Source organism: Homarus americanus, unplaced genomic scaffold, assembly GCF_018991925.1.
Source record: "Homarus americanus isolate GMGI-L3 unplaced genomic scaffold, GMGI_Hamer_2.0 scaffold32929, whole genome shotgun sequence".
In the NCBI taxonomy this organism is placed as follows: domain Eukaryota; kingdom Metazoa; phylum Arthropoda; class Malacostraca; order Decapoda; family Nephropidae; genus Homarus; species Homarus americanus.
The window spans coordinates 20716458-20744067 of NW_024737097.1; the positions used below are offsets into that span (position 1 = coordinate 20716458).

General features: G+C 37.8%; 1 protein-coding gene across 1 annotated transcript in view; it reads left to right on the top strand.

Annotated features, from left to right (window-relative positions):
• LOC121873309 (centromere protein F-like) overlaps positions 1–27610 on the top strand; it is a 145070-nt gene that overhangs the window by 110321 nt on the left and 7139 nt on the right. Inside the window, exons 25-27 of the mRNA XM_042376814.1 lie at positions 12417–12584; positions 22027–22161; positions 25607–26276. Of these exons, the coding sequence (XP_042232748.1) occupies positions 12417–12584; positions 22027–22161; positions 25607–26276 (973 nt within the window). The remainder of the gene's footprint in view (positions 1–12416; positions 12585–22026; positions 22162–25606; positions 26277–27610) is intronic.

Here is a 27610-nt window from a genome sequence, read left to right on the forward strand (position 1 = left end):
TAACGTTTAGTAATAAATAATACCTCAGACTAAAGTTAGGATAATATAATTGACATTTCTGGATTCCTTGCAGGTCAGGGAATATTTTGAATGTAAACTTCATATATTTTGCACAAAAGATAAAATACTTGCTTTGTGTAAACCAAATTATTACATTTGATCTAAAATTTGTATGTCTAATGCAAAATCCATGATGTTTATATTCAAAATGATCATCATATTGTAAGAATTCCAGCAATGTAAATTGTATTCTGGCCGGGTAATTTGTATGAATTTTATGAGCTAAATAAAAAAAAAAAAAAAATTATACTTCACCGCGTATATGAGTAGATGCACCGCGGAAAGTGAAAAAGTCCGGTTCTGGCAAGGTACTGCGTAAATGAGAAATCGCGGAAAGTGAAACCGTGTAAAGCTGGGTAATACTGTACTATTATATGATGTACGTTTGGGGAAAATTATTTTACCTGGGTTTTATGTGTAAAAACCCAGGTGGGTTGGGTCTTCACAAAAATTAGTCTTTTGCCAACTCTGCCCTTTTCACCTCACATATTTCTCTCACATATGTATTTTCTGTCACTTCCCTTTATGCTTTTCCATTTCCTATACACAATCCGTGTATCACACATATCATTAACAACAGCTCAACAAATTCTCATGGATAACTCATCATCGCCTTCTACCACTTGGCTCTCTCTTTTAGAATTATTAATTATTGGTCAAAATAAACCAAAGCTCTCCAGTGATTTATGCCAGATGCTACTTGTTCTCACAAGCCCATGTGAGAACAAGTAGCATCAAGCTTAAGTTACTTTGTATAAAAACAGATGTTATTATTTTTATTATTATTACATTATTATTATTGTCATTATAATTATTATCATCATCATTATTATTATTATTATTATTATTATTATTATTATTATTATTATTATTATTATTATTACTGTATTATTATTATTGCATACCAATTTTAGTATTTATAAAGTGCATTACGTGACCTGGTAGACCTCCTCAGGATACTTACATCTTCAGTAGCATAGGGATCTCAGTTGCCTTTGTCATCATGGAAGATGCACATTCCTCATCGTTATTGGGATTTCAGGATCAGTTATCAATTCTTGCAACAGTGGACGAGTTGATGGTTGGAATTTTTTCGTAACATGGCAGGTCAATGGGTAAAGAAAATGCTATGATATTTAAAAATAAATTGGGTAATATGTGTAAAAAAAAAAAAAGCCGTTTTTTTTTCTTCTAAAAACCACTTTTTGTGATATAGTCCAGAATGCGATGCCTAGCTTATACATAGGTATGTTAATGCCTAGCAATAACTCGCCAGGCCAACATACAGGCAATTAAAACATCTAATAATTACACGTCGCTACCTGGCATTTAATTGCAATTCTCAACCCCCCTCCCTCACCCCCCATCACACGCACTGCCACCGTCATCTCTTGCCTTAGAGTGAGCAGTAAACAAAAGTCAACTCTCGAGGGGTGGAGATGGGTGGGTTATCGGCTTCGCATTCTGGACTATATCACAAAAACTGGTTTTTAGAAAAAAACGGCTTTTTGTTCAATCCAGAATACGACGCCTAGCTTGAATACCCGAGCAGGAGGTGGAGTGGGAGGTGACGTTGCATACAAGGCTCCGCTAGCTTAAGTCCAGATTATGATATCAACCGTTTGGAATATTTTCCAATATTAGGAACATTTACCGGAAGGTAAAATGTTAATTTACATATCTCAATGAGGATACTCTATTCTGATGAGGAAGAAGAAGGTCCTGGTTGTGGAGATTGACTAGGTGGGGGAGGGGACCCCAGCACCACCACATGTGAAGCATCTTTCAGAGATAGATGAAGATAGCTGTTTTGAAAGGTTTTTGAAGATCTCCCAAAAGCTCACTTCTTTGATCTGACTGAGGCTCATATGCCGCAGAAAGGCCACAGACCCTGCATATTTCCTGGTGTCATGTGCCAAAAATTTCTTGCCAGGGTCTGCTTGAGTCACTGACTGAGATAAATATTTTGTCATTTGACTAGGAGACAATTTCTTGCCATCCCCGGATGAGAAAAAATAGGGGCCTCGATTAGGGAATCCGGTTAACCATTCCTGAAGATTTCTAACTGGGCACAATATATGAGGAACCAATGTCTCATCCATTAGGCGTTTTATCCCAATAGGTTGAGCTTGAAAATCCGCCATTTTATTTTTTCGTAGGATCTCCGTAGGAAAAAGGGTAACATCCTCCTCAGAAAATACCAATAATAATAGATTATTGGAAATTTAAATCAGTTCACTGATTCTCATGCCTGTTGGTATTGCTTGAAGGAAGGCTGCCTTCTGGAGCAATCTATCCCGGTTCAGATTTATATTGTAATTAGGCCCCATAAGAAATTTATTAACTTTTCCCAGAGACCAAGGTGGGATTCTCTTACGCCGAGGAGGTCTCTGAATGAAAATGGACGATCTGAGCATTTGATAAAGCCTTGGGTTCAAAGTAATATTAAAACCCCACGCCAGAGGGTCAACCAGTGTTTATTTATAAGATGCAATTGTCGATCCGTGAAGGCCTTTAACTCTGAACAGAAATTCTAAAAATTCTAACACAACTGTTTCTGACAATGTGTCTGGAGTTGTTAACTTGATAACTTGTTGAAAAAGTTTCCAAGCTTTCTCATATTGCATAGAAGTTTGGGGTGTATGACCTGCTTACTTGGTTAGCTACATTGGAATTACCCAACAATCTATTTAAACTCCTTTTGAGAAACTCCAAGCGTAAAGTGCCAAGGGTATCTCGAACTGATAATGCAGTACCTGGTCTAGACATCCTTGTTGTAATTGTAGTGGATGCGGGCACCAGTCCAACAGATCCGGGCACCAAGGTTGTAGGATCCAATATGGTGCAATTAAGAGGACCTTGCCTTGGAAGGATCTGAGTTTTTGAACCACTTTGGGCAATATTTTCACTGGTGGGAACAGATAGATTGAATTCCAAATAAACTTGTTCAGGACTGAAAGATCTAAAACCCACCTCAATTTATCGCTGCCTTTCTTGGGGATTGGGAATAGGCGAGACATGAAACATTTCTCTGACTGCAACGGATCTATCATACCGCTGTTTAACAGTTGAATTACAAATTCTGTGAGTAAGGGGATTGGTTTCTGACCCCTTTTTGGTAATGCTAGGGGAGGGCACCTCAACCAAGTCCATGTGAGGCCCCCTTTGATTGTCTTGTAAGCCCATATGAAAGAAGTCCACCTGTTTTCCCAACCCCCTAGACGACCCAGCTGTCTGGCTTCATTGGAAGGGAGTGGTCGCTGATGTGGTGGAATAAGGTCTCCTTCCACTTCTGAACAAATGGCCACCCTTACTACGTTTTGAATAGTTTCCTCCTCTAAAGTTTCCTCTAGGTTGATAACTGAACCTAGCAGCTGGTCCTGTTCCCCTGTTAAACCTTCCTCTTTTAAATTTCCGAAAGGTCTGAGGACTCCTGGGAACAGTAATATTAAAAGCTTGCTCAACAGCTGATCTATATTTAACCAATGTTTGTTCATCAAACAAATCAGGAGAAGCATTATTAGTGGCTTGCTTCCTTAGCTGGGCATTTAGTTTTAGGGCTTTCAACAACATTCCAAAAAATGAGTTGTACAGGGAATATGGGATCCCTTGTATAGCAGCACCAAAACATTTATCCACTTCTGAATGTTCCTCATAGTCCAGCACCAACTTAGTCAATAACTGACACATTATGATTGCAGACCAAATATCTGCTGCCAATTTCCTAAATTTAAATTCTTCAAGCAACAGTGCAGAAGCAACTGGTTTTTCTTTCGTAACTTATATCAGCATATTATGGAGCCGACAAATACTGGGAAATTTCATATAAGGAACTCTTTTTGTCATTAAATTGGAACTTTAAAAAAAAAACTAAACTCGATGATGGAGACAAAACACTGCCGTTTTGTTGTTCATGGCAAACAGGATCGTCATTTTTTTTTTTTTTTTTCCGACAAAAAGAATAGGACCACTGCTAATTCCTTTACATTTATGTTATTGTCCCAAAGGGAGTTGCTCCACTTCCCCTGACTGAATTCCCGTTTTGAGGAATGGTATCCGCATCCGTACAAACGACCAAATCTGTTTTAGGCAGAACCCAGGGAGAGGAACCGATGAGATTGTCCAATTTTGTCCACCATAACAGATGATTCTTGATCTGAATAGGGAGAGAAGAAGCAATATTTCTGCTTCTGTGAAGCAACTTCGAGCCCAGATGAGTTAGTTGTTTCTTCTTTAACTTCCCAAAGGAACCAGCATAGTGGCAAAATTCAACCGACCCAGTAGTTTTTCCCAATTGTGCCAAGAAACCTCGTGCTTTACACAAAAGGCTTCTACTTGGTTTATCACATGTTACTTTTGTTTTTGGTAGACTGACTTACTGCTGATTTGTATCCCACTGGAGACCTAACCAATCCAAGTTCTGACATGGTATGAGATTTGATTTGACCTGGTTTATCTTTAATCGTAGGTTTTGAAATAGTACTAGTGTACGTTGGGTCGCCCTTTGACAAACTTCGAAAGAGTTTCCCCACTATCAGCCAGTCGTCTAGATAAGCAAAAGTTCTTATGCCCTCCTTCGCAAGGATCTCCCTGGGGATGTTTGCCAGTTTTGTAAACACTTTTGGCACAATCTTCAGGCCGAATGGCATCACTGTGAAATGATAACGTACATCCCCCACTGCGAACACTAGAAACGTTCTGTACCTGGAGCAACAGGAACATTATAATAGGCATCTTCGAGATCCACTTTTGAGATCCAAGCATTGGGCGGAAGTAGATGCCTCAGATGATAGTAAGTGAGCATTTTGAAACTTTTTCTGGTAATAAACTTGATTTTTTTGGGAGGCAAAGAGGTCTATCTTTAGAGTTCCAAACCTCGTCACTAGACTCTTGAACTCTGATACCTTTAGGGACCATTCTGTTACCGTCGATACTGGCCTGAGATGGGACAGCGCATCTGCCCAATTGTTTTGTACTCCCGGTATATAAGTTGCTTTGAGGTAAAGTGTTTGTGTTACATATACCTTGAAGAAAATTTTCTGACAGTTTAGAAGGGGCCAAGATGTGGTTGAGCCTTGAGCATTCCTGTCTGCGGGAATGAATGTTAAGTCTTTCAGTACATTAGCCCAGACTTCGTCTATTTCAGAGATCATTTTGGGGCAAATATCAGGCCAAGAATTTGTAGTTTCACCTTCTAAAAACAATGAATGATGACCCACAGTTGCCTGGCCTTTTTGTCTCTTTGTAAGTGCTGAGAGATCAGGAAGTTTATAAACATTTTCATAAAATACCTTGAATAAGGAATCCACAGACTCAGATGTGGTAGAAAACAAAGAAGACTTAGGTCTTACCAATGTTACCCAAGGCCTGTTGGGATCATCTTTACACTCAATGTTATCCATCAGCTGCGTGGTAGTCGACAGCAGCCTGTTTCCACTCATAGCAACCCACACTTTTGCCCTAGGTGGAAGAGGTTGCCAAAATGGGGACAGGATGAGTCAGTCTCAACAGGTTCTCCCTGCTCAAGAGACTGAACACTATGACTAGAGCCAGCCTCCTCATCCTGATCCTGGAACCCACTGAAATCGAACTGACTAGGTAGAGGTTTTTGTAATCTTCTTACTGCCTCATTGTCTGGAAAATCCAATAACCTACTTTTCTTAGCAGAAGCAGGTTGGTCTAACTGGGGATTAAGTCTCTTACCTAACATCCATAATTTTAAACTTTCTGCCAACTTGGGATCTTTCCAGTGTTTTACATTTAGAAATTTACTCTTCAAGGCCTTATTCCATCTATTTTTAATTTGTATCTGCTATAATTCTTTCTTATCTCCTGCAGCTTGATTAATTTTAAAAATTTGATCGTAACAAACTGCACAATCCAATGGTGAGATCAGGTTGTCTGAGACGCAGCTGCTATGAATTATGCAAGCCAAATGAGGATCTAATTTGGTAATCCAAGTTGCCCTACTTCCTTGATAATTACATGTAGTATGGTCCCCTTGGGTCCTGGGTGAAACTACTACTACTGAATTTACATTCTCTATTGACGGACAATTCCTTGTATGTAGTGTATGAGCTGAACTTTCTAGTCCTTGTAGCTCATCATTCAACGCTAGATCCTCAGGGACGGTCACATACTGTAGTCTCCTCCATCATCCATCAGGTGCACATCACTCATCTAATCTAGGAGGAACACTATGAGTCATATTGTATCATTATAATAATATAAGGGAGATAACATTTTCTCCCAAACTTTAATCAGTATGACTCGTAACTTATATTTTATTAATTAATTTATTAAGATCTCTTATTGTTATAAAAGTCACCAGTTTGATAATCATAAACAATTAACTCACGATGTCAGACCACTCTCCCTTCTCTTATCTCAAGTATCCCTTAGCTCAATGAATATTATTTCTTAATCAAACTAACTTCATTCAGAGCATATTTATTTTTAGGGATCATCAAGTTCTCTATTTGTTGCCAATCAGGGGCACAGACATTATCGCCTCAATTAATTAGCTTGAGCGATGATGCCTGAGTGAGCACTACCACCCGGCAGGGTTGGCAGTGCTGAGCTGCTACCATAGCTCTCCATTGGCATCATCGTTCACCATTACTCTAGCAATATGTATTGGGTTGAGAATTTCACCCTGAATGGTTCTCATATAACCCATATTTAGGATGCAAGGTCCAGCCCAACATAACTCTAGATTGCCAGTAAGACTGGGAGGTCAACATTCCGGAAGGAACACTAAGGCTAGCAGCCTCGCTAAAGTTTGCCTGGAAAGGCTGAACCCGCTACTGAGGACATCAATAAAGTAGAGTTATGAAGAGAAAAACTCAACTCTGGCCTGCATGCTGAGAGCAATTAGAAAACCCAGGGCGGAAGCCCGAAAAGTTTTGTGAACGAACATAAGAGGAGGGAGAGAGATAGCCACATAATTCATGGTATTCATAATAGCACGTGTATAATTGGGACAAAGAAAATTGTATACAGTACCCGGTATATATATACATATATATATCTATATATATTCTTCCAGTGAAGACGAGCCCGGGAGGGCGCAACGTCTTTCACTGAGTGACTTGAAAGCAGAGGATATTAGTCACTAACAATCTAGCGACTCCATAATAGAAGAAGCGCTGTGGTCGCCATGCTGACGAGAGATCGTATAAGAAATTGTCCCAAACACAATATCTGAGAGACATAAACAAAATAAAAGTCACTCGATTTCCTCACTGTGCTAAGATGTATAAATACCGTATATAAAATCCTCGTGGCACTTAGTATTTCAGCTATTACAACACAAATTCGCCAAGCCTTGTTTGTGTGTATTTACAGCTGATTCGCCAGGCAAGAAGATGACAGTGGCAGTGTGTGTGATGGAGGGGGTTTTGAGAATTGCAATTAAATGCCAGGTAGCGACGTGTCCTCCTAATATTACTTATTAAATAATTATTAGATGTTTTAATTGCCTGTATGTTGGCCTGGCGAGTTATTGCTAGGCATTAACATACCTAGGTATAAGCTAGGCATCGCATTCTGGATTGAACAAAAATAAGGGTTAAAGTTGCTAAAAGTTCACGTGACTCCGAAAAGCTCTGTGATTGGCTGTGACATCACTGACTAGTGGGAGCCGCAGAGCAGGAGCCTCGAGGCAGCCAACTGTGGTGTATGTGTTATTGCCAGCAAAAATACAGGACTTGTGGCCATACGCAATGTTAAATGAAAGGACAAAGAGTCGGTGCTTCGTGCCAATGTGCAAAAGTACCGATAAATCTTCACCAGACAAAATATTCATCACAGTACTTCCCCATGTCAGAATACTGCATCTACTGTTGTGAAGATCATTTTGATGTGAGTATTAAGTTGATATGTACAGGCATGCCTTATTTTTAGGTTAAAATAAATTACTGCTCACGTATCATCGTGTGTATTTACTTGCTGGCTGCCAAAATGATGCAAAAGACTGATAACTCCAACATGGAAGTTTTCATCACTCTTCTCTATTTCATGTCTGGAAAATGTAAGTTTTCGTCACTGATGTCTATATTTAATGTTGTGGAAGGACTAGGGACGACCATGGCCAGGGGATGGGCTTGAGATGATCAGATGACAGATGTGATTTAAGGTGCTTCGTAGCTGGATGGCAGAGTTCTTGATAATACTCTAGAATCATAGACATCTACTTTTGGTAAATTTCTTTCATCTGCCTCGATGAACCCTGGCTGTAGTTGTCCAACCTTCTCGACTGATCAGCTCTGTATATAAATATTATGAGATAATTAATTGTGCTTTACTATGCAACACAGTAATACTATTTTGAATATATAAATATTAATAAGCACATTAACTAATTCAATGGATATTAGCTGCCCATGCAACAAATTTCATAGTATAAACATTCCAAACAATATTGGTATTATTTTGGTTTTGGTCATCTGGGGAACCTTAAGATTCTAACAATTGGATTAAGTACTTTAAACAATAAGACACATTATCTCTACGGGATTTCTGTCGCAAAACATTTTTCGATTGCATAAGAAAATACAGGTCATATGTTAGGTTAGGGTATGATGAGTTATAAGGTTAGCTTAACATACATCGGTAGGGGGGCGGGTAGTAGCTCAAAACTAGTGATTTCTTATAGAAATGAAGATCTAAATCGTTAATAACACATCACAAACCATCAGAAAAAAAAAATAGTCTGCGTGTCTAAATACAGGGATGATCAAAACTTAAAATTTACCCATAATAGCCTATCTCGAATCTAAGCATCCTAACACTTATGGTAGTTAAAGTAAAATTTTACCCATTAATTAATATGAATGATGTTATATCCCAGTGGTTCATTAGTGAATCATCAAAACAATAACAGCACTCTGTTGTCATGTTTACCTTGCATGAGGCATTCTCAAAACAAAGTCCAGATAATGTCATTACTTCTCAATTGACTGTATCTCCATCCATGCATCGTCTGCAGGGTAGGTGGTGACTTCATTGCAAATGGCGGCTCTGTTTCCAGAGAAATAAAATTATCTTGACTATTATAGCTAGGGTTGCCATATCTGAACATTAAAAAAGAGGACGTTCCCGAAGACATCATGCCCCCCACCTGGCACACACTATGGCGCTATGTAACCTTGATGCAGCCGTGACCGTTTTATGCTCTGGAAAAGTACAACAAATCGTAAGCACTAGCTGTGGCAACAAGTGACAAACCCACAACAAAGACTAAGATCAAACACTGTCACTGCAGGTTAAGGACTGGCCAACCACCGGTCACCGTCATAGTTGTCGACACACGTAAATAATATAGCGAAAGTGGTTAGATTATGGTTGAAAATTGCTAAAATGCCTTAAATGCAGGACAAGAAAAACAAATGCAACAGTGTAAAAAAAAGCCATAAGAAAAAATGGTATACAGGTACTTTCAACATCTCATTTATGGCTGTAATAGCACTAAATACAAAAAAAAAAAATTATAATAATGTGCGTGGCTGAAGAACAAGGAAAAGCAGTACATGTTTCTTTCCGTGGAGAAAATGATGGAAGCTGAAATTCCGAAATTTTGAAGAATTTTAAAAATTCCTTCCGGATGAAGATTTCGAGACCTAAATGGAGGACATGTCAGGAAAAATACGGATGTTTGGCAACCCTAATTATAGCAGGACTTTCAACTTTTATTACAAATTATATACTGTATACCGTATCAGTCTACGAATGTGGCAAAGTGTATTTCTTGTGTTTACTCAGAACCGTCAACTCATCCAATTTCTTAGTAATGTCTGCCATGTACTGTCCACAATACACAGAAACAAATTATTCATCAGAGTAATCTCCCTGTTAGCAGGAATCCCCACTCCCCGAAACTCTTCAATAGCCAGAATTGAAATCGGGACGAAAATTTTTTGGGAAATTTGTCTCCATAACGAGTTTCTGAATTCCGAGGATGAAAATCAGGCGCATTTCCCGGAAAAAAAAAACATAAAAGTTGAGACCGGGGTCTGTAAACATACTTGTACTGTAGTTCTAATTAAGTTAGAAACCAACATTTTTCTTTTTTATTAAAATAATCATACACAGTTTATCTAAAAGTTTCGTGAAATAAAAATATTTTAAAAAATTAAAAATGTACGATACGGGCATGTGAGGTGCCTCATGAATAAAACTATATAAAAAAAAATAAAGACTGGAAATTTCAACTCGCATGAAGCTGTATATTAATTTACGCAAACACCACTGTAGGTGGGATGGCGGATTATTGAGTCTCATGTTACTGGCCTGACCTGATGCAATGTCAGGTGGAGGTGGGGTGGGGGATTATTGAGTCTCATGACCTGAAAGTGTCATGAATAAAAAAAAAAAAAAAAAAGCTAAGGTGCTCCAATGTTTCCCACTTAGTGAATGTACACTGTACAGTATACGTAACTGTAATCACTTTATATGTTCTTAACATATACTTTAACACATGGTATTCTTGACTGATTGTGTCCTGGTACAGTAATGTACAACATAAATTGTATGCAAAAACAGCAGCTAGTGAGGGAAGAACCTTCTACAATGGCAGCAAAATATGAACTAATTAACATACCTAGCTGACGTCGCATTCGAGCTATATCACAAAAACTGGTTTTTAGGAAAAAAACGGATCTTTTTTATTATTAATTTTTTTTCTACATAAAAGAATGGAGTCTCCATTATTATATCATTAAAATACAGTATTTTGTTTAAGGATCTTTTATTGCAAATATCTTGTAAGAGAATTTGTTCAGGATCATTACCGGTATGGTATCAAAGTCATCTCTGTAACACAATTAAAACATGCTGTGAATAACATTTTATACACATTCACTAGCCACAAATATTTTTGCTCTTGCCTGCAGTCTAAATGTAATGGAGTGTTTGTCCAGGCGAGATGAAATGATGAGATGCTTAATTTAGAATCGAGATGACATGAATAGTTTAGACTTTTGGAAAACTTTCCCAGCACCCAGAAACATTCCAGGGAAGTGAGCTAATATCTGTCTCTGCTAGATGCGTAGTTTATACTCTCGGAAACTTTTCCCAATACCCGGAAAAATCCGGGGGTGTGGGATTTTTCCACTTTTGAGAGAGTCATCTCATTACCTGGAAAAGTTCTGCACCTATTGTTCTGGCTAATGGGGATATCACTGAATACATGTACAGTGGAGTCTGGATTTACGCGGTTTTGGTTAACACGTTTGGTCATTTACGCGGTGCCTTGCCAGAATCGAAATGCTTTAATTATGCGGTAAATTTGGTTATTTACGCAGGTGAAGTATAATTTGTTTACTGTATTTACTGAAGATATTTGTTTTAGCTCATAAAATTCATACAAATTACCCAGCCAGAATATAATTTACACTGCTGGAATTTGTATAAGATTGTGATTATTTTAAATATAAACATCATAAAATTTGCATTAGACATACAAATTTTAGATCTAATTTAAGAATTTTGATTAGAAAGAGCAAAAATTTGATCTTTTGTGCAAAATATATGACGTTTATATTCAAAATATTCCTTGTCTTGCAAGGAATCCAGCAATGTCAATTATATTATCCTAACTTTAGTCTGAGGTAAGCCTACTGTTTTCACCCAAACATTTCTCAGAGGGAGGAGCCAGCGAGCATGGGGGAGGGGGGGAGTTGAGTCCATTATTTGAATGGACATTAACCGGCGACTGTATTTCTCTTAAATATTAATTGTGTGTGCATACCATCATAAAATTAAGCTGTTATTTTTACTACAACGTAGGTATTGTGTCGGAAAAAGTGGAGTTTGGGGGTCAGCCCAGTCTCTATTTCAATTAATCCCATATGTTCTGTTATTTCATTTATGCATTTCTCGTTTTATTTGGGCCTCCACTGGTTCAATTGACCGCGTAAATACAGACTGTACTGTATTTACAGGTATTGATGGTCACTGCAGATAAAAGCTAATCCACCAGGCCCTCTCTTTTCAATCTCAGTCACAGCATGTTGCTATTGTGCCACCTCTCTTTTATGCAAATACTTATCAGTTTTTGGACTTCATCAATCACCTTCATTTCTTGCATGTCTTATTTACAGAATTTCCATCCCCCTACAAATTATAAAATAAATGTATGGCATACACTTCTTATGACATTTTTTATTATGGGTTTTGTATTTTCCTTTATTATATTTATTAATCATTGCTACAGAAATATGGTGAATATTGTACTGGGTAGAGTATATTTTTTCAAGCTTCTTTGAGAGGCTCTACTTTATAGCACAATGTTTAAATGTACCAGTACACTATAGTGTTTTGAAAGATTATGCAGCTTTATCTATTTTCTTCACTAGATTGAAAAATTGGGTATTTTGGTGACTGAATCTCGTACTGACTTGGAGACACTTCGGGCTAAATTCTCCCTTCATCGAAAAATTGGGAGGAAGAAAGAGGAAGAACTGAGGCAGTGCTTGAAGCATATTGAAGATTTAGAGACAGAAGCAAACCAGTTCAAGGAAAAGGTCTGTACTCATGAATTGTTTGTATCCTCCTTATCAAATACTATATACAGTATGTTTATAGAAATTACTTATAACTACTGTACTGATTAGACATTGGATAAGTGCATCATACTATACAGTATACAGAATATACTTCTTTATTGGAACTTTTGAATTATTTTTACTGGTTGGCATCAAGCTAAGAGAGTAGTCACATTAGCTGTATGCTAAGTCTCTATTCGTCAGCAAAGGGTGTGAAAGGAATGAGCTAATGATATAGACACTGTGCCTAAAGCAGGTGGTAGAAATTTGGCTTGCCTAATTATGATTGTCCAAATGATATCCTGGAGTTATTTGCTGGAACATAAAGCAAACAGTCATTTTTAGTACAGAACATAGTATGTATTAATATTTGTATACAGCAACAATATTTAGTTACAGTTTTTATTCCACTTATTACACATAAAACTAATATTCCCTATCTACTAGAATGCACCTCCATTTTTGCCCTTTTTTTGTGTGTGTAAAAAGAGCGGCTTATATTTGTCAAAATACAGTACAGTATATATACAAATTAATATGCCTTAAAATATGTTCTCTTATTGGAATAAAGAGAAACAATCAATAAATGAAGAAGCACACACGAACAATGATATAGATTTTAATAGCAGATTTGTAGTTTTATAGAACTTCACATTTCTACTCCAACCTATAAGATGACCTAGCTGTTTAAATAGCTAATACAGTAGTTTTCTTCAATTACAGTACAGTATATACGTATTGTTATTACTATTACAGGAACTTATAGTAACGAAAAGGATTAGTGTTGGGCAAAATTACGTTGTGCAGACTTAAATTCTTAAGGGAAAAATGGGGTGGCGGGATCATGGCCATGTATGGACTTACCACATGAGATGCATACCTTTTAAACATTTACATAATGCACAAATAGAATACTAATAGAACTAACCTTACCATAAAAAAAATATGTTAATGATAAGTGTTATAAAATTATATTACTGCGCTCACCGATCCATGATTAGATGAGTGTTTCGTAACTTTGATGATGCGACCCGTGGTGTAATGGTCAACATGCGAGTGGACTTTGGTTCGATCCCCGGGCAGGGTGAAACTATGGGCAAGTTTCTTAACTCCATTTGCCTCTGTCTACCCAGCAGTAATTGGGAACCTGGATGTTAATCAATTTGCGGATCGTATTCCGGGGTAATGGTTAGCCAGTGTAGTTGGCGAATTGTCCAGTCTTGTTGGATTATTCCTCGACACTGGGTCATGCAACTCGTTAACTCAGGGTGTGGTTGTTGTGTTGGCGACAGCTTCTACACCTTAAACAAATTCACGCCTAGGTGGCGCTTGGGCCAGCCATCCGCATTACAAAAGGGACAATCATTATAATGATGATGATTTCGGAGATGTTGTGAAGGCTTCTGATGACTGTGGTTCATGAAGAAGACTTCGATGATAATGAAAGTGGAATGATCATCGGCTTCGGGCTCCAGATCGGTAGATGATGTTGATGGTTGGGGTTCATAGAGTTCTGGTTCGGCAGACAATGTTGATGGTAGGGTGACCGCAGCTTCGAGAAGAAGCCTTTTTTTTTTTCTGTTTTTTCTTTTTCTATGCAAATTTTTCAAGATTTCTCTGTATGCCACACAAAGCTCATCAAGGGCCTTTTCGAACTTAATATTCTCTCCATACGTTTATAAAAGAGGCCAGTCTCATCAGCGTTAAACACTTGCTCCGGGGCATATCCTTTATCAATTCAAGCAGCATGGACTCTGCAGCCTCTTTGTCTGGTGATCCAGCCACATTATGTAAATTAAAGTGACATTTAAAATTTTCAAAGCACCCTTTGCTTGCTTGGAAATCAGACACAGGATCACTCCCTGCCCCCTCAGTTTTCACAACATGAACATACATGCTATGTGCCTTCTCACATATTGCTACGCTACTGACAACAGATCCTTTCTCATTCACTTATTCACTGATCTTAACATTTACTAGTTTTTCCATTTATTCTAAGTATCGATCCCTCCTTGATATTTGGGCCAACTTAGCACTAAGAGAAGAGGATTCTTTCACACTTGCACATATTTTGTCCTCACAGCTACGAATCTTGTGTAATGTGTATGGTGGATTCATTGCTACACACACACCATCACGTAGCCAATCTAAGATCTTTATTTTCTCGGCTAATGTCATCACTTTTCTAATTTTCTTGGTTGTGCGATCATCACCTCTGTGTTTGGGGGCAAACACACAAAGCAACTCAAAAATACAAAACTTCCAAAACCGCTTTAGTACAAAGTTGACAGTACTGGTGCGTAAGCTTGACTGGTGGGCATCTTCAACTGGAGCATGGCTGAGGCAGATCGGACGAGGAGAGAGGAAGGCAGAGGCACGCGTTGTTAACCCGCTTTTATTCAAATTTTCCGTATTGGCCAAATTATTTAGTCACATATATTTAAACTCTTACAGTAGAACGTCGATTTAACGCAAGATACTTTCCAAGAGAGGTTGCTTTAAACCGAATTCACACGAATTCACATCTCCAAGACTTATTCAAAAGTGAGAGGACCCTCCATGCTAACAAGCAGTTCAGTTACATCCTCTTCTTGGATTTCTTGAAATCCTGAATCACCTCTCACTTCCTTAACGAGCTTCATAATGTCTTTCACGTCCTTGCCTTCATCAAAGCCCTTGAAATCATGGACTAACTCAGTCACAGATTATGCCACACTCCATTTAGTGCAGTTTCTGGCATACTTTTCCACTCAAGTGCAATGTTAGTTATGGCATCTTTGATGGTGTAGCTCTTCCAAAACGTTGCTGCAGTCATATTGTTGTTCATAGCTTCAGCCATTTGCCTCATGGTATTCTTGAGATAATGTCTCTTGAACAAGGCAATAACACCTTGATCTAGTGGCTGAATAAGTGAAGTCACGTTTGGAGGGGAGAAGGTCAAGTTTACGTCCTTATTCACACTGCACAGGTGTTTGGAGTGGCTAGATGCATTGTCCATGAGAACCAAGGCCTTATTGCTAAGGTTCAATTTTTTTTTAAATTTTCGATGAATGGGGCGGCATGGCTGATGTACCACTCATCAAAAATATCAGAAGTCATCCACGCCTTCTTCTTTGATCGCCAAATTACAGGAAGTTTCGGGATGTGCGCATTTTTCAAGGCACGGGGTCTAGCTGAGTGGTGGATGACGAGTGGCTTCATTCGTGCAGTGCCTGATGCGTTCGCCATGAGGAGAATCGTCAGCCTGTCCTTGCTGACCTTAAACCCTGGTGCATTTTCTTCACCCTTCATTAGATAGGTTTTATTGGGCATTCTTTTCCAATACAGTCCAGTTTCATCACAATTCCACACTTGGCAAGGAGAATAACTATTTTCTAACGCTACCTCCTTCATAACTTTCTTCATATCCTCGGCCGCCTCTGCGTCGGCAGATGCAGTTTCACCTGAAAGCGTCACTTTCCGTAGCCCCGCCCTTTTGATAAATTTGTACAGCCAGCCTGTACTTGCTGTGAACTTACTGTCTTTGATGGACTTCCCTTTCCTTTCAAGTATCCGAGACTGTATTTCATAGGCTTGGTTTTGCATCATGGGGCCAGTGAGAGGAAGCTTTTGGCGCTACATGTCTTCTACCCATAACTTAAGCACTTCTTTCATTTCACCATACATAGCACTCTTCAGGTGGAATTTATCCTTGGCAACATCTGGTGAAGCATAAGCTGCTCTAATTTTCTTCTCGTTGAGCTTTATTGTGCGAACAGAGCTCTCCGACAGTCCAAATTGAAGTCCTACACTTGAAACGCCATTTCCACGCTGCAGTGCAGCACCTTGATTTTCTGCTCCAGTGTGATTGCTTGCCTTGATTTCTTGGTCTTTGGGGTAGTTAATGATGTAGTAGCTGGCCTCTTGGACATAATGGCGATAGTTGATACACGTGGTAGAAGAGATAGTGTCACACAGTATGTCCGTTCACTAGAGCATCAGCGCGAGAACTGAGGATGTGGGAGGGTGGCGGGCAGCTGTGTAGCGTGTCCAGAGACGTATCAGGTGGGAAACATTAGGCACGAAATTTAAAATATGATGCGCCAGATTGACTCACGCAAAATAAGAAAGATTCGCTTTAAATTAAAACATTGTCCTTAATTGTGGGTGTCGCTTTAAATCAATAATCTTAAATTGGTTCGCATTAAATCGACGTTCTACTGTATAGTCAAAATCACGGTTGACAAACCAGAGTTGGTCAGGGGGTTCAAACTGGTGTGTGGGGGGTGTAGAATTTACAGTACAGTATACGCGTACAGTCGACCCTCGTTAATTCGGACTAATAGAGGGGGGAGGGTGTCCGTTTTAGCCGATTGTCTGAATTAACCGATTTAGGGGTTAATATTGCATAATATTGCATTATACAGCTATGTGTATGTTTATTTGAGTGCCCCGTCATAGGAGTCCGTTTTCTCTCACTTCAGGACGCCTGAGTCGTCCGTTTTCTCTTAATCTTAGAGTGCACCAGAGACTTCATTATTCCTTAGAAGTGATACAGAATTTGAAATTGCAACCCCAATTGCAACTGGGACAATCCCAGAACCAGAAATTTGATACGGACAGTTCAGATTTCATCCGAATTATCCGAAATCCGGATTAAAGGGGTCCGAATTAACGAGGGTCGACTGTATTTTTCATACGCGGTTTCAACTATACACAGATTACCCCAGGGGTTAGGTAACAATATCCAATTTCAAGCTAAAAAAATTTTCAAAATGAGTCGCCAGCCCGCCAAGCTCCCACCTCTCTCTTTTACAGTTGTGCTTGGGTATTGTCGGAGTAACACCTGCCTCTCGTGTGTGTCAATTTAGTGCACTTAAACCTCTCTCATACTCGTTTATAATGCCCAAACACAAGCCAACCTCTGCCTCTGGTCCTCCAGCAAAGAAACAACGCTCTGTGATGACCCTGGAAGAAAAAGTGGCCGTGTTAGACTTAATAAAAGGCAGCATGTTGATCGCTGCTGTGCCATGGAGGAATGTGCGGAACAAATCAAGCGCGAGTTCCATCAAGATTCGGGAGAGGGAAATTCGCGAAACTGTGTCCACAAGTGCCTCATTTACTGCCAGGTTAGAGACGTAAATCTAGTGAAGGTGGAGAAGGTATTAAACATTTAGGTGGAGGATATGAACCAGAAACGTGTCCCCATCGATGGCAACGTGCTCAGGGAGAAGGCACCGAGTCTTTATGACCAGTTTAAATCTGAGGTTCCTCAGGGCGAAGCATCCACCAGGTCTGTCTAAATAAAGTTTTTTAACTCGTATTTTACTCATTTACATGCACATACTATCTTAAATACATAATTGTCCTAAGGGCAAACCTGTACTGTACTCAAATGTACTAAATAATTAAAAATAACATGATGTCCAGTGCAAACTATAGCATGTTTATATTAAAATTAATCACTATCTTACAAGAATTTCAGCAATGCAAGTTATATTCTCCCAGGTCAATTTATTGACATTTTATAAGTGAAAAACTTAAACTCGTCTGTATGACAGATAAATAAATAAGCACTGGGTAAACCTTGGCGCCGGCTGTCAAAACACCTCCCCCATCCTCCCAGCCAGGGTTTGGTGGTTTTAGGCTTAAAGTTTTTATCTTATAAAATATCACAGACTAAAGTTAGGAGAATATAAGTTGCATTGCTGGAATCCTTGCAAGACAGTGAATTATTTTAATATAGACATCATACATTTGGCACAAGAGAAAAAAAAAAAGAGCGTACATTTTATAACAAGTTTTTCAACTGTATTTTTGGGTAGATATACGTAACTTTCTTAATTTATTGTTACTCATTTACATGCACACACCATCCTTAATACATATTGTGAATAAAAGGTAAAAGAAATAATTGTCCTAAGGGCAAAGCTGTACTGTACTGCACTCAAATGTACTAAATAAAAAAAGAAATTCTGTCAAGTGCAAACTATAGCATATTTATATTCAAATTAATCACTATCTTAGAAGTATTTCAGCAATGTAAGTTATATTCTACCAAGTAAATTCATTAACATTTTATAAGCGAAAAACTTAAACTCTTCTATATGACAGATAAGACGCAGTGGATTAATCTCCCCACCTGCTAGTGAATACCTCACCTCAACCCCCCCCCCCTTCTCCTCCTCCCCCTGCCTGGCTGTATATATATGTATATATAGTGATTTAAGTGCTATTTGGGGGATTTGTAGGATTGTTTCTACCTTTGTGCATTTTTTTGCTTTACGCTAGGTCCCAGGAACCTAACCCCTGCGTAGTTGCGAGTCTACTATACTCTTAAGACACTCATAGACTAAGGTTAAGTAGGAAGTTACCATAAAATCCACTCATAAACAAATAAATAGTGTTCCAAGAAAACTATTCATAATAAATGTAATTGTAATACTGTCACTAGACTCAGATACCAATTATGGCGGGGGAGGGGTAGTGAAACAATTATACATAAATACACACACACACACAGTTAGAAAGGTTATACAGTCTATAAGTTGAAGAAAATCACTGCACAAACGAGAAATCAAAAGAACTCTTTGATGGCCTTCAATTCAGGTGTAGTTCGATAAGGTGAGAATAAAACTGTAACACTTATATAAGCATACCACCACCCTCGACCCTGAATTCCAACAAACAAACTGAATGCCGAGAGCAATTGACGTGCCATCAATACATTAGTGGCAAAACTAATAGACACTGCCGCTCGATAGGAGGTTTGCCGAGTAGATGAATTTTTTTTCGCTTTACCATCAACCGCACTGTTCTTTGGGAGGTTTGCTGGGGAATGGAATTCTCAAAACAATCCCATTTTTGGGGAGTTGCCATATGTTAGAGATGTTGAATATGGGAGCTTCAACCTGTACTAATTGGGGAACCCAGCATTGCCCAAGTTTGTTTATGAGGAGCAGCTTATAGCTAGAGTCTTAAATACAGTACAGTTGTACCCGCTTAACGCGGTCAATTGAACCCACAGGGTACCGCGTTAAGTGAACAACAGAACATATGGGATTAATTCCAATAGAGACTGGCCCGACCCCCAAACTCCACTTTTTTACGACACACAACTATGTTCTAGTAAAAATAACATCTTAATTTTATGATGGTACATGCACACAATTAATACTTAAGAGAAATAGAGAAATACAGTCGCCAAGTTAATGTCCATTCAAATAATGGACTCGACTCCCTCCCCCTCTTCTCACACTACACTGCTGGCTCTTCCCTCTCTGAGAAATTTTTGGGGGAAAACCACTAGATTTTAATCAATAATACCTCAAACTAAAGTTAGGATAATATAATTGACATTGCTGGATTCCTTGTAAGACCAGGAATATTTTGAATATAAATGTCATATATTTTGCACAAAAGATAACATATTTACTCAGAGTAAACATTATATCTAGAATTTGTATGTCTAATGCAAAATCTATGATGTTTATATTCAAAATGATCATCATATTGTATGAATTCCAGCAATGTAAATTATATTCTGGCCGGGTAATTTGTATGAATTTTATGAGCTAAATAAAAAAAATATATATTATACTTCACCGCGTATATGAGTAGATGAACCAAGTTAAGTGAAAGTTCGGTTCTGGCGAGGCACTGCGTATATGAGAAATAGCGTTAAGTGAAACCGCGTTAAGCGGGGTACAGCTGTATATGTAGCCCTTATGGTGTTACAACCCTAGGGTAGATCGTTACATAACACAAATTGCTGAAGTCTTTCAAATATATCAGTATAATTTATTTTATGAATAATCCCAAGTTCCCCCAACAAATGTCAATTTAACAGGTCAAAACCTAAACAAGTCAATAAATATATGAACATTTAATAATGTATTCCCACCGCCACATGTGTACGTAAAATAAAACAAATATCAATAATAATATGTTTGGAAGTGGCTGAGTGAAGACTGAAGATCCAACAAGATCACAGAAAATCAATATCAAGCAATAACAAATCTCAATCTTCAAATGCCAACTCCCAAAACACCAGAGAGAGGGTATACTCAACTCAAGACAGCTGTGCCTAGACTGACTAAAGTGTATCAGATGGCCACTGACGTCACCTCTGTACCGCCAAATACTGACGTATCATATCCGGATTGGCCTATACGTAAACTTTATTTGAATTACCCTACTGACATTAGATCCACAATCTAACCTATATACAAACATAATACAATCAATAACACATGAGAGACAACTGTTGCATTAATGAATACGCAAAGTGATAATTTAATCAAACAAATTTAATACGTAAGCGATGGCTCAGTGAGTGTGGGCGAGTAATGAGCGAAACTGCTCGAGCCAACCACACACCATCCGAACCAACGTGTTTCATACCCAGAACAGAAACTTATGGCAGACACTCGTAACAATGAGAAGGAGAAAAGTTTTAAAAAGTTATTATGTTTTATAGAAACTTGTTAAACAAAGTGGGAAATATATGACTGAAATACAGGTATGTAGTAAATAAGAGGATTTAGAACTTAATAGATGTACTGTACATGGAGGTACAGGTTGACAACTCTTTATCCGGAACCTCTGAAAACCCAAAGAGTTTTTGTGGAGCCTTTTTATATATATATATATATATATATATATATATATATATATATATATATATATATATATATATATATATATATATATATATATATATATATATATATATATATATATATATATATATATATAACAGGGATTAGCCCACCCGAGCACAGGTCACTGACCCACATTGGGGCCTGGGGGCAAAAATGTAATAATAATTATTATTCATAGTCAATAAAATTTATCAAAAAAATACACAAAAATAAAATAACAATAATAATAATAAAATTAATAATAATAATACTGTAATAATAAAATAATAATAATAAAGAAATACAAGAATTTAAAAAAGATCAGAAGTGAGAAACACAACCTACACCTATGAATTATTATTATTATTTTTATAATTATTATTATTATTATTATTATTATTATTATTATTATTATTATTATTATTATTATTATTATTATATTTTAGCCCCTTAAGCCCCAATGTGGGTCAGTGACCACTGCCCGGGTGGTCTGATCCCTGTAAAAAAAAATAATAATGCCTGTAATAATAATATAAAAAAAAAACCCTAACCTAACCATTCTGAAATCCGAAATGCATCTGGCCCCAAGGATTTCGGATAAGGGATTGTCAACCTGTAATGGAATGTTGTGAATAGTTCTATTCTGGAAATCAGGACAGATGCAAGATGAAAATATAGAATGTACAAAAATTATCGAGGGAAAGATTAATGTGTACAATATGTATTCTGTAGGAAAAAGGGTGGGGACAAGATGTATATGATTAAAGGAAAATATTCTCGGTGCATCATTTCTTATGCAGGTAAAGGCTGCAGAAAGTGAATCCAACAGTCTGTGTAAAGAACTGAGAGAGGTGAAACAGCAGACAGATCACTGGCAGAAACGGTTTAGTGAGAAGAACACAGAGGCGGAGGAACAGGCTGCAAAGCAGATTGAGGTGAGTAAACTTTCTTTGACATAGAGAGAAAACTTAGGAAGTTCATTGTGAAGTAATGAATGAATATATATATAATCTGTTCAGCTTTTATCTTCCCTTCATAAGCAGAGGTACATTGATTTGTAGACATAGTATACATATTTTATATACAGTACTGGCATCTCTCTCTCTCTCTCTCTCTCTCTCTCTCTCTCTCTCTCTCATATATCTGTAATTACATAGTGTACATATTACATATACTGGCATATATATATATATATATATATATATATATATATATATATATATATATATATATATATATATATATATATATATATATATATATATATATATATATATATATATATATATATATATATATAGTATATGCTGATAACCACAAGGAAAGAAGAAAACACGAAGTTCCCAAGCGCTTTCGTGTAATTCACATCTTCAGGGGTGAGTACAGACTAGAGAGAGTAATACAAATCAAGGTGTATATATACAGAGGAGGGTGAGACCAGGTCCACAATGGTCAGGTATTAGGTAATGACCCTACTAATCTTTAAATAGCACACAACGGTTGGTGGTCAGGTCAGATGGTCAAGTGACCCGGCCTTCTCACCTGATCACAAATCTTCTTAATTACAAAATTGTCCAGCTTGTACATGCCGTTACTCAAATTCATGTTGAATGCTTCGGTATGTTTAATAAGACTAGATTCTATGATGTTCCTACTGTCAATTGACTTACATGGTAATATTGAGGAGGCATTATCCCAGTCAATGCAATGCTTGTTATCCCTCAGATGAACAAACAGAGCATTGGATTCCTGGCCTGTCCTAACACTGTATTTGTGTTGTTTAATTCTAGTTGCAAGATCTTTACCTGTCTGGCCTAAGTAAAACATATTACATTCCTTGCAAGGAACTTTATAAATGCAACCAATTGTGTTGTTGGGGGAGTTCTTGATTAACATTTGTTTAACAGTGCATGAGTTTTTAAATGCCACATTGACGTTCCAGGTTTTTAGCTGTGCAGGAATGTGTGAGAAATTTTTGTGAAATGGTAATATTAAGATATTCTTATGGTCATGGGTGGGCTTGGGGTCAGTTCTATAAAAAGTTTTCTTAGTAATGTTTAAGCATTTGTCTATGAAAGATCTAGGGTATTTAAGGTTTGAGCCAATATCATATATATATTTGTATTCCTCATCGATGAATTCCGGACTGCAAATTCTCAAGGCACGTAAAAACATTGTTGAAAATACTGACTGTTTGACTTTATTATGGTGGGCAGAATAATAATGAATGTATGAACACATATTAGTTGGTTTTCTATAAATACTGAACTTAAAAGTGTTACCTATTCTGTGTATCAGACAGTCTAGGAATGGCAATTTACAGTCTTGCTCTAATTCCACAGTGAATTTGATCGAGGGGGCTAAGTTGTTAAGTTGTGGTAGGAAAGCTTTTAGGTCCTCATTACATGGCCAGAGACATAATACATCATCAACATATCTAAACCAGACTGCTGAGGGTGGTAAAATATTACTTAATAGTTTCTTTTCAAAGAATTCCATATATAGGTTGCTTAATACAGGTGAGAGTGGATTACCCATTGCCATACCAAATTTTTTAGCATAATATTCCCCATTGAATTCGAATTTGCAATCCTTAATACAGAGTTTGATGAGTTCGATGAAGTCGTCTTTCGAGACGGGCAGTGAAATGTTATCCAGGGAATCTATGAGGAACTCTAGTAAATCATCAACTGGGACCTTTGTAAAGAGTGACGTTACATCAAAGCTGACCAGTTTAAAATCATGATTAATGTGTAAGTTATTGAGTTTATCAACCAGATCCATATTATTCTTGATATTGGAGTTAGAAATGTTGCCAACTAGGGGATTTAGTAAAGAAACTAACCATTTAGATAGTTTATAAGAGATTGACCCAACTGAGCTAATGATGGGTCTTGCTGGGTTATTGGGCTTGTGGGTCTTGATTACACCGTACATGTATGGCAGTGGAGGGGACGTTGAAGTAAGATGTTTAATGAGCGTAGCTTTGCCTCTCAATAGGGACTTCAGTTTTTTGTTGAACTGGGTGTTGACAGTGTTGAGAGGATTATTTATAAGTTTAGAATATGTTGTGGTATCACATAAGAGGTCATTCATTTTAGAGATATAGTCATCTTTGTTTAAGATCACTACTGTGTTGGCTTTATCTGCTTTAGTGACATGTAGATCCTTATTTTTCTTAAGGGCTTGGATTGCTTTGGTGAATCTTTCTGGACAGTTTGGAACACAAGGCTTGGACATAGATGCATACACGACACCTTTACACATGTTCACTTCTTCACTTGTCAAATTACTGAATTTCTCCAAATTGCAAAATACTCTGGCTTTGTCAACACTGTCGACTCCCTTGTTAGAACCATCAAAACTTAAACCATAGCCGAGGGCACACAAGGTATCATTGTCTAGTTGTTTCAAGGAGAGATTCACTACACAGTTGTTATTGGCATCCTTAGTCCAATCACTATTTCTAATAAGGAGTGCCAATTTGTGGTCTATCTTGGCTTGAAGATCAGAACGCTCACGTCTCAGGTTATCAAAACAGTAGTCTAACATGAACTTTTTCCAATAGCTCGGTATGGTCATATTAAAAGCGCGCTTTTTTGTCTTACAATACGGAAGGCTTCATCCACTTCAATTTTCTTTATTTCAAAATGTTTCTTAAGGATGATTTCTTGGAACTCATCAAAGGGGCGGTCAGACATCTTCAGGACACGTTGTGGGAGGATTGATCTAGGCATAACTTTTTCACTCAGGCATGTCTGGAGAAATTTCAAACGTATTTTCAATTTGTGGGCCTTGATCATCGAAGAGGAGTATTCAGTAACGAAAGGAGACAGTCCAGGACAGCTTGGAGAGAGGATGAAGAAGTGGCGCGTGGAATCCATTTATGCAAGTAAATCACTGTAGGTGCGCGTGATCTAGGTATATGCTGATAGGCCAGACAGGTAAAGATCTTGCAACTAGAATTAAACAACACAAATACAGTGTTAGGACAGCAAGCATTGCATTGACTGGGATAATGCCTCCTCAATATTACCTTGTAATTCAATTGATAGAAGGAACATTATAGAATCTAGTCTTATTAAACATACCGAAGCACTCAACAAGAATTTGAGTAATGGCATGTACAAACTGGACATATATATATATATATATATATATATATATATATATATATATATATATATATATATATATATATATATATATATATATATATATATATATATATATATATATATATATATATATATATATCCAGAATTACAAGGAAATAAATGTAGAAACAATAAAAATTTTAATCAGGATTCATTGCCAAGTACTGTATTTCACAGACTGCTTTTTCCAAAACATAGAATTAAGAAATAAAATCTCTTCCAGCTCATGAAGAAAATGCTTGATCTAGAGGAAGAAAATGATAATATGAAGTCTAAGGTGTTGCTTCTTCAAGGACGTATAAAGAGGCTGAAATCTGAAAAGAATGGTAAAGAAGCACCTGATGGTCGAGCAGACAAAGAACTAAGAAATCAAAATGTGAAATCAGACGCATCAAGTTCAAGTGCAAATAATCCTCAAAAAGAAGCTACAAACAGTCTGGGATTACAAGGATCTGACAGTCAAGAAATTGTGGAAAGTTCACTGACTCAGGTGTCCAGGAACTCTACAGTATCCCAAATAACTCGCCGTGCTGTAACTCGCCGAGCATCAACACTACTTTCTGTACCCACTGCTCCCAAGGAATCTTCAACTAAAATTTCTTCAAAGAGCCCCAAAGAAAAAAGCACCAAACCACAAAGGTCTTCTGCTGTTAGCATGGATGAATATTCTACTCATAATTCATCCCAGTCTGATCGATTACGGACACTGCGTACCCGTGGACGCAGCACAAGTACTGTGACTCTCCTTGGAGATGAAACCATGAAACAAGCCATAAAGCGAGTTTCATCTTCCACATCTGTCACAAAGGATAAAAAGAAACGTCAATCAACCATAACTGCTGTTCCTGAGTCACCAGGCTTTGTGGAGACCCTTTCAACAAAGTTGAAAGGGGGTAAGTTCACCCCTTCTTTTTGTCAATTAGTTATTCTTATAATTACTGTATAATAAGTGTTTTTTACAATGGTACTTTATTCCATAATAAGACTATAAATCTGGTTTACTTTAGGCTTTTCACACAACCTGGCATCATCCGTCAGTAAAGTGTGCTTCCCCAGAAGATAATTTAATGGTATTCTCCACACTCATTCATGTACACTTATAGTGCATCTTTCACCCTATCCATCCATCTCCATTATGTTCTATCCTTCACTCCTGAGCAGTTGCTCCAAGTATATAAGGGATTCATTCGTCCTAACTTGGGGTACTGCTCTCATATCTGGGGTGGCTCTTCTTCTGTCCAACTATTAGATAGGGTGGAATCAAAGGCATTTCGTCTTATTAACTCTCCTCCTTTAGTCGACAATCTCTCTCCCCTTTCTCTTCGCCGCAATGTTGCTTCACTCTCTCTCTTTTACAGGTACTTTAACGGGCAATGTTCAGTGGATTTGGCATCCTGTGTACCGCCGGCAAGGCCGTGGGTTCGTAACACACGTCTTGCCCGCGGTGCCCACCATTTCTCTGTGGATGTCGGTCACACGAGAATAACCCGTTATAGTACCTCCTTCTTTCCTCACACAGCCAAACTGTGGAATGCTCTGCCTTCTTCTGTGTTTCCATGCTCTTACAATCTGTCTCACTTTAAAAAGCTGGTTTTCCGGCATCTTCGTGGTGTAGATTAATACAGTATAACCTTTTTTTCTATATTTTCAATTTCTTTCCGTTCTTTTTTTTTCGCCCCCCAGGCTCCGTTGTGGGTCGTTTGACCTGTGCCCGGGGGCTAATTCCAAAAAAAAAAAAAAATCCTGCCATCCACTTCCAAGTTATACACACTTTATACCAGTCTTTCATTTCCCATTCACTCATTGTGTGCATACCACTATTCCATCTATTTTTAATTTGGATCACACTTGGCCAGAGCTTAGCCAACCTATGGGGCTTCCAACTTACAGGGGTTATACTGTAGTTTACATCCTTTGCATTTCCTGTCTTGAGTACAGACTGTAGGCTGGTGGCAACTCAGCGAGGCCAATTGGGAGACTTTTTTTGCAGGGGAATTATTTGGCACTGATGCTTGATGGACGACCCTTGACACCAATATAAAACTCAGCTGGAACGGTAGATTTTTGGGCTGGTCCAGTAACTCTAAAATTTACCGGTTCCAGATTCGAGTTTGGTTCCACATCACTGGGATATAGTGATGGGAATCAACCACAGCAACTGCTTTTGCAGCTACCCCTGGATTCATCTATACTAAATGAAAGTGATCTACAATTGATATGGATGTTG